The sequence below is a fragment of the Neopsephotus bourkii genome, unplaced genomic scaffold (assembly GCF_033783945.1).
Source record: "Neopsephotus bourkii isolate Nb327-2 ecotype Australia unplaced genomic scaffold, CSIRO-AGI_Nbou_v1 NB_1767, whole genome shotgun sequence".
In the NCBI taxonomy this organism is placed as follows: domain Eukaryota; kingdom Metazoa; phylum Chordata; class Aves; order Psittaciformes; family Psittacidae; genus Neopsephotus; species Neopsephotus bourkii.
The window spans coordinates 12,212,283-12,221,220 of record NW_026902241.1 but is presented as its reverse complement, the minus strand read 5'-3'; the positions used below and the strand labels follow the sequence as shown (position 1 = coordinate 12,221,220).

Below are 8,938 nucleotides of genomic sequence, written 5' to 3'. Positions count from 1 at the left end.
GAAATCCCTGAATGATTGTCCCCCTGGCCTCAATATATCTTCTGGGAAGAACTTTCTAAAGCCCAAGAACTAAGGCTGCAGAAGAGGAGACATTAACCAGGTCTGGTGATTCATTTATCTTTTAGGAGACCCATTTCTGCTTCATTTCTTTTATTTTCCACTACAGAAGACCTTTATTTTAATAGGATTACTAAGCATTGATATTTAAGAAGACCTAATCAATATTACATTTCCAATTCAGGATAATAAAAAATACACACAGTAAAAAGAAGAAATAAAGCTGTGATGCCTTACTGTTCCCATGTCATAACCAGGCAGTATTACTGTACTGGAAGAGCTGCTCTGTGTTGCTGCCTTCTGTTCATGATGCTAAGGAGAAGTTCCAAGGAGAGTTGGGGGTTTGGTACAGCTGTAGCACATATTCACTCAAAGACTTTGGGGTACTTGATGGGAAGACAAAGAAGAAATATTTCCTGTCAGGATTAATGGAAATAGACTGGTTTCACTTGCTACAGCTCATTATAGAGAATTAGCAATGACAAATCACGTATGGCTGTGAGAGGCAGGGTGCTCTCTTCACTTTTTCCTTCTCACTTAATGAAAACGAGTGGCAATAGGTTGATCAAATGCCAGCACTGGAGCCAAAATAAGCAATGCCTGATGGCTACGGTGCTGGTTCAGTTTCTCTGAGTTTTCTTCTTTTGCAGAGAATGTTGTGCAGTGCTGTAAACAGATGTGCTGCCTGTTAGGCTGGAGCACAGTGTGAGGGCTGAGCAATGTCTCTGCTCCCAGACACGAGCCCAGTGCCGGCATCACCCCATCCTGCCTGGTGCTACATCATGAAATGTGCCCCCAGCCACATTTAACCTGCTGGCCCTGAGGAAAGAGGGAATTTGGCTTGAAACCCTTGGCTCCTGGCCTAGTCAGGCTCTGAACCATTTTGTAATAGCTTTAGTCTTGGCATCCCAGGAAAGATTTACAATAAGCCCTTCCTTAATGTTTGGTTTCACTTGCCCTTTTGAGCTAAGGTCAAGATCAGAGAGTAGGTAAATAGGTTGTTCCAGCTTGCAGACATCCAGCTGCCCTGTCTGCCAACTCTACCTCTGCTGCTAAACAACAGTTTATCAAAGCATTTGTTCTTTCTGTGTCCTTTTTATTTTTAAAGACACTAAAGAAAATGCCTATATTTAAGGCAAAGCACTGTGCCTACTTGTCAGTGGCATCCAAATCGTGCATGTATGAAACTGCATTGTAGTGCTTCCTGAATCAAATGTGTTACATCTGGGATGCAGGAGGGTTTTCTTCACAATTTTAGAAGAGAAGGAAAAAATGAAACCCCAAGCTTGCTTTAACTTTGAGACAGTTTTTTGCTCCAATGGTCAATTCTCGCCCTCCCTATAAATGTCTTATTTCAATGTTGTGGAGGATTCTGCCAAATGAAATAGCCAGTAGGCACTGAAAATCTTTCCCAGTGTAAATACTAAAGGATGCGAGTGGGTCACATTTTGGTCTTTAGCTGGCTAAGTTATTGGTCCTCAGCTTTGCTGATTTGTTGTGAGATAGATTTTCCTAATCTATCACCTCAGCCATTCTTGCACTTTACCTGAAACCTTGTCCACTTTCATTTTGTGGGGACAGTAGAGCTGGCACCATTTGTAAAGTCTTGTCAGTGCTGTGTGCAGGTGCCAATACCATGTTCTTGCTCTTCAGCATTGCCCATTTAACTGGAGGAAAATAGCCTGGTCAACCAGTCAGCTGCTGCTCCAGGAACTCTGGTTAATGAAATTACAGGAGTAAACTTTGATCCAAACTCATCAGACAACAGCTGAGAACAATCAGGTCTCGTCGCCTGACCTTACTGTATTAGAGGAAGGAGAAACTAATCCTGGTCCTTTCAAATTATTTCATGGAGGATGCACACGGAACTTTCTGAAAATGTGCTTTAAACAACAGGAAAATGAAACTAAAAGTTTCTAGAAGAGCACAGAAATAGTGAGATGGATGTGTCCCTATTGCCCCTCCCAATCACCAAGGAGTGGAACAGGTTGGCCCTGGTATCTCTAACCCAGTTCCTGTGACACTGACTCCCAGTGCAGCCCTGGAGGAGCTCCTATATCCAGTGCTGTGCCTGGCTCCAGGCTGCTGGCACTGGGGTGCTTCTAGAGGGAAGCCTGAGAGTGTGCACAAGTTATAGGTCTTAGAATCGAGCTGATACACATAAAAATCTTGAGCCACTTGGTAAGAAAACCCATAAATGTTTCCTTTGGTGTTTCACAGTCTCATTGTCAGAAAAGTAATACATATGAGGTTGTTTTCTTATTGTAAATTGGACTGTCACTGTGGAAAGGTCTCTTAATTTTCCATTTCTCCAGTGAGACCTATCATGTGTCTCCTAGCTGTGACTCTGATTATTTTAATATTTTCTCTCATTTTCCACTTAGTATTCCTATGTAGCTGCTTATTATAAACTATTTGTTCAACTTTGCAGATGATTATAAGAACAAATAGCCTAGTGATGTACTGACCTTGTATGTGTCTTTGACAATATCGCAACACCCCCTTCTGTAGGACACTGCTTTTCCAGACAAGAAAACCAGGAAAGAGTGGCCAAATGCCATGCATGTGAAGAACTCAGACATTTCCTTACTCACTCAACCCCAGATGTTCTTTTCCCAGACCTCATATTCAAGCCTTCGTTAGAAATTTAAGAGAAATGCTTTACTGTGGCTGCTGGCTTGGCTGCTTTGGGGGTTCAGAAAGAATCTCCTATATTCACAGGCCTTTCTTCCTTTTTCTTTTTTTTTTAATCTCTCTAGAAACTTCTATTATCTTTCTTAATGAACAGTACAGAAAATATCCACATGTGCATAGTATTTTAGAGCTTCTTTGTAGCATGTTAATCTCGGAGACAAAAAAAAATAAATCTCTTGGTCCCAATCTCATTTATAATAGGACAGTAAACTAAGAGGATACACATAAGGATTATTCTAATCTTACCCTGGAGCTCTCTCCAGCACTATCTGGGATCTGTTATTGAACTGCCTTCTCCAGTGCTCTAGAATAGATGTGCTTATCTTGATTTAACAAGTAATGATAGCAAAAGTCTGAGCTGTCATGCTTTAGAAAGAATGGATTAGCTAATTGATTGTGAAAGGAAATACTGGACTGGAGCTAAACACCCTTTGAATGCTGTCCCCTCTTTGCTTTCTCCTTTAGTCCCTTCAGTATGTCTGTACATGGGTTGGGGTGGTGGTGCACATTAAACATAACTAACTCCTCCTCCTTCAAAGCACATGCAACAGACTGCTTGAGGTGAGCTACTTCCTCATCTTGCACCTTTCCTCAAGCAGTCTATTGCATGTGCCTTGGAAGAGCAAAGAACCTGGTGAAGGTTCCAACCTAAGCAATTCTATGATTCCTTTGATGTGCGAAGGCTTAACACACAAAGCCTGTATGCCTGTCTGTGTACTCCTCAAAACTTTGAGAGCTTGGGGTCTTAGATGAGGACAGCACCCTGCTCCAAAATGAGAAAGAGGCTTATTTCTGTTGAGATTCATTGCTTGCAGGTGGTAGGACTTGAGTTCACCTGGAGGTGACAGAGTCCTAGCAAGCATATGTGAAACACGTCCTTGGGATACCACAGATGCTCTTTTACTTCTCATCGCAGCAGGTTTATTTGTCTGTATAGCTCACAGCATGCTATTTCTCTTCCTTTCACAATGAAAATAGCTACATTTTGCTGTGAGACTCTGGTCTTGAATGCATCTTTATAGACTGCTTCCAGAAGGCATCACAGAATTTCCCAAGCAGAGGCATTGCTGCTGTCAACAGCACACACATGGTTTCTTTCTCCTCTCCTCCCCTCTTCATCCACACCCACCTCCCAGGATGAAATTTCTAAAGCCTTGTACACTGCACAGAATGCAAACAGGCATTGGGTTAGTTAAAAAAAGTTTTTCTCTTTATTTGAAAGTTTTCTACCCACCAATAAAAGGCAGCTAATACATTGCATAGTATAACTTTCTTTTAAGTATGCTTATTATACAGCATGTCTGAGAAAAGGAATGATTACTGGCTCTAACTTCCCACAACAAACAGTGAAGTTAATGGAATAATAAATTAAAGTAGTAGTAGTCCACATTATGTATAAAATAAATGTTAACAGAGACAAATATGACATGAGTGATGACTGATTCTGTTTTCCTTCTCCTCAGGAGTTCAGTGTCTTAATAAAGTGGTTGCATAGTTTTTTATTAAAATGCAGCAGTGCTCTGAAACACAAAAGCCACACAGGCTTTTTCCTTGAGTGGGAATGTCTTCAAGAAAGGGGCAGTGAGAATGAAGGTGCTGTTCTCCTGCCCCTGTGATGGTTTTTTAGCAAGGCAGACTTCATGCTTAGCTGGCTCTGAGGCACTTACTTACAGGGCCTGCCAACTGTTTACATTGTGGGCACTACTTATTCAGAGGACAAAACTCTGCACACCCCTCAGCTTGTGGGAGGAGGGTCATGCAACCTTAGTGTACTGGCCATCATCTTGTCATCATCCTATATAAGAGCTCATAGCTGTAAACTCAGTACCTGGGCCCTCTGTGGTGTTAACCCACAAGGAGGTTCTACAGGTCTTAAGGAAACAGCTGTAAGAGACTGGTCTTGTCAGTGTGCTTTCTTTGCTGTTTACCTGAACTCAGGTGGGTTCCAGAGGATGGGAGCTGATCCTGTGCATGGGGTGAACATCAGGGTGCCATAGGCTGCTACCCATGCTGATAGGGCTGTCTTGAGCTGGAGACAAACGCCTTGTTTATCTGTCTGGGTGCATTTCAGAAAGTGCCAAATCTGTTATACGGAGGTAGGTATTGAACCGGGAGTGTCCAGAAAAGCTTGGAGAAAGCAACTGGTCAAAGAGAGGAGCAGCAAGAGATTGGGGATTGGAATGGGAATTGAGTGGCACAGTCCAGACAAGGTGAAGATACAAAAGTCTTTACCACAACAAGGATGCTGGCTCATGTTTTACACAAAGAGAAAAATCAACGATGTTCTGAATTACAACTAAATCTGAATTGGCTTAGTTTAGTTTAGTTGTAATTCCACCTTGAGGATCTGATGACTACAGCAACCACCTGAGCTTTGCTTTGACAACCGTATGCTCCTAGATGCAATTATAATCCTGTTGTATGTCTTGGCTGCCTTGAACTTTTTTCCCTTCTATCCTTAACATTGAGGTAGAAGTTTCAACTAGTATTAAAACTCAACAAAGAAACTGAACACAATCTTAGTGGGCTAGTAGTCCAATGACCTTCAGAATTTGTCAGAATCTTCACAATGTGGCTGTAAAATGAGTAATTGAAGAAGCAGAAAAAAGTAATCCTAAAAATGTCAGAGCAATGGTATAAAAAATACAGTACTGAGGTACAAGATGTTTTCTTCATCTATTGGCTTAATAAAAAAAAAACAAACCAGATTTTCCTTTTAAATTCTCCCCCTGCAAAAAAATGGCAGAAGCAGATTTTTTTTGTGACATCAGAGATACACTGGTATCCAGGTAAGGGTACATGATGAATTCCTAAAGGCATTAACTGTTTTGAACAATGATTTAAGTATAGATCATTTATATTAGTTGGCTTCAGTTGAGCATCGGTTTTATTTCCTATAAAAATACACGTTTACGTATATATACCCATACCTGTCTGTAGCAAAAAAAAAATCTGCATTCCTGTTGAAGTTTATAAGGAAGATCAAAGTAATATAATAGTAGTAATAATCTTTACAAGGAGACATAATGACATAGCATTCATACAGTATTTAAGGTAGACAAATTACCAATGTAATAATACTTTGTGCTTTACAACCCCTGTAATACTAAAGCAAGTTTATATTAATACATAAATGAAGCGCGTTAAGCTACCGCTATAGGGGTTGCTGTTAGTTACCTCCACTGTACTCAATACCACTGAGTAAATGAGGTCCAAATTTCAGTTGAAAGAATGCTGTTAGCTTGAATTTCATCCTATTGATTTAATTATTGCAGGAATGTGAAAATGCATTCAGTGTAAGAAAGCTGTTAAAGCCAAAGGAAGAGGGAAAAAAAAAAGTTCTTACAGCTAGTTTTCAAGAAATACTTAATGTTCCAGCTTTAATGCTACATTTTTAAATCAGAGATAAAAATCCATGAGTAAGGAAGACAGATACTGTTTATGAGTCTTCAAGGAGAACATTTCACTGACATTAAAGGCAACTTTGCAGACTCACTTGAAATGTATCAATTTGTAATCTACACATTTACAGGGGCTGCTCTGCTCTGAAAGCTGTTTCCCAATCTGTGCCAGAACATGTGAGGCTGTGTAGCATACTTCTGATGATAGACCTCCAGGCTCTGTTGCTCCATAATTGATTTAGTTATTAGTTATGCAGGGAGAGAAGAGATCCCTGAGGCTTGGTAAAACAGTATTCAGTTACTAAAAGCAGCCCTTTGTGAATTAATGTCATCCTACCAGCTCTTTCTGCTCATTATTCCTTCAAGTCTTGTTTTCCTGGACACCAGCTGTCACAGAGGAAGTCTCCAGCCTTTTCTTCTGCCTCCCTTGCTGGCTGAAGTTGCATGAGCACTGTCTGGAGCGTCTCCTTCACCACCTGGATCTCTCTCTGCAGAGACTGTGCAAGCTTTATTAAGGAATAAATCTATAGGTGATTGGCAGTCCCTCTTCTCTTTCCAAGTTATTAAATAAATTCTTGTTCTGCTGCTCACAACAGATGGCCATGGCTATCTTATTGTAGCTTCAAGTTCTTCCAAATTGTTAGGATTAAATATTAATACATTTCTCACACTTGCTTTCAAGAAGAAAAAAAAATCCAGGCAAACTGGAGTTCTCAAGTAGCATTATTTAGCACTTTAAAAAAGGAACAGGATGGGGGATACTGCTTGGATATTGTTCTCAGGGGAAGGAAGGAAGGAGATGAAGAACCTGTACCATGCAGGCAGCAGCACTAGCTGTAAGCTGACCGCTGGGTGGAGGGTGGATTTGTAAGCCAGAGCCACAGACCTGAATGGATCAGACCCTAGATAAAGGCAACAGGGGAGCAGGAGCAGTCTGAGAGGTAAGCCAAGCGACCACAGCCTGTGTGGCTTTAGCACGCTCAGCGATGTATGCTATGCAAGGAGTGTTGGGAAGCTAGGTAAGTAGCAAAATTAGCTTATAGCAGAGAAAATTTGTGCTCTAATCTTAGCTGAATTATCAGTATAATTACAGCACAAAACCCAGAAATATAAAGCTATAGGAGGTTTCACAGTGAATGCTTTGAACAAGTTGAAAAGCAAAGAGATTAGCAGCAGCAAGGTTATGCAGTTGTGCATGGAATGGAGAAAGGCCACCAGAAATACATCTGATAATTCAGTAAATATACTGATAATTCAGTTAAGAGAGTTTTCCACATTTTACTTGCCATTGTGTATTTCAGATTTCCTGCAAGGCACTCAGGAAGAAAATTATGGCTAATGGATCGACCTCTTAAGAGACCTTCCACCTCCCTTCTTCCCCAGCTCCACAATGAGAGGCAAGATAGCAGGAATGAGAAAACGAGGGGTGCAGCAGTGAACAGACTGATAGATGAAGGCAGGATATGCATGGGAGCTAGTGGCAGTTGCTGAGACACACACGATTTTTAAAGTGGCGTAGCTTCTTAGGCATACAGCTTTTTGTTCTGGTGACTACTCTCTCCTGGGAATAAGCATAGGTTGTACTAGCAGTATATCAGCCTTGATACTTACAATCTTCTGTCAGTGAGACTATTCACTGTTGACTCAAGAACAAGAACTGGGTGTAGATCAAATGACACAACTAACCTTATTTTCTCTTCCACAGGTTACACTATGTGGACAGCAAAGCAAGCACGATACAAGTGAGAGCCTGCTGAAGCTGTGAACCAACAAGCAAGCCCCTCTGAACAGGCCCCAGGGACCACCCCTTCCACACTAAGGCCTCCTGCACAGGTCTGGCTTGAAATGCAAGGACCCCAAAAGGTTAACCCAAGCAGGCCATGAGAGAAAAAATATGCTCGTTTCTATCAGTAAGTCACCAAATGATCTCCAAGAGAGCCACAAACTCACTTCAAGGGAAATGAAACTGGCTGGCACTGAAACAACTCCATTTCAAAAATACAGCGCACAGCAAGGATAACGCACAAGGACAGGCTTTATCCTTTACAAAACTCATCCATTATGAAATGTTGTTTTACTCGACCCCAATGTCAATGCAATGTCAAGAAAAAAAGACACCCTCAGGTTATGTAACTGTAAAAAGTGAGCTGCTATGTTTGAAAAACTGACTGGAGAGGACCATGGGAAAGCTATAGGAATCATGGCTATTTCAGGCAGTCACAGTTATGCCTTTGAAAAGCATTTTGGCTGCTTTTGATTCTGTTATCAGGTTTTCAAACTTTCATCTTTGTATATTTACATACATTTAGTTTGATGTTTTAATACAGTCACCAGGAGTATTCATGTACACTTCTAGTTGTTGGACAGCTCTTATTAATATAACGGGATTATGTCTGTTATTACAAGTAATAGCAGTACACATAAAACTTCCCCTAGGATCTCAAAGGGCCATACAAGGACAAATTAGTTATGCTTTGCATCTTCTCTGAAGTAAAAAACATTATTATCTTCTTATGAGCAGTCCTGGACTCTCCACCGCTCTGCAACTTAATCATGAGACTCTGATGAAAACCTAACTGGTAGAACAGAAATTCTTCCGTTTTTGAACACCAGGAAGCCTCTGAAATTAAATTACTTCTGATGTGCAGTTTCTGGCTACACGCTGTTACTTGTAATATCCCAAACTATTACAAAATCTCTTTTCAGGTAGAAAGAAAAAGCAAAATTAAAACATTTCGGTGCCAGTGGAGAAGAAACCTTGAAGGATAGATGAAAATTAAGAAGAC

At 40.8% G+C, this 8,938-nt stretch overlaps 1 protein-coding gene across 3 annotated transcripts in view; it reads right to left on the bottom strand.

Annotated features, from left to right (window-relative positions):
• Positions 1 to 250: 250 nt before the first annotated feature.
• Positions 251 to 8,938, bottom strand: part of DISC1 (DISC1 scaffold protein) — a 221,195-nt gene continuing 212,507 nt past the window's right edge. For 2 of the 3 annotated variants that reach the window (XM_061378826.1, XM_061378824.1), the window contains one exon: positions 5,455 to 6,658. In XM_061378826.1, coding sequence (XP_061234810.1) covers positions 6,506 to 6,658 — 153 coding nt within the window. In that variant the 3' untranslated portion in view covers positions 5,455 to 6,505. Of the gene's footprint in view, positions 444 to 5,454; positions 6,659 to 8,938 lie in introns of those variants that run through there. The other variant, XM_061378825.1, reaches the window with a different exon arrangement.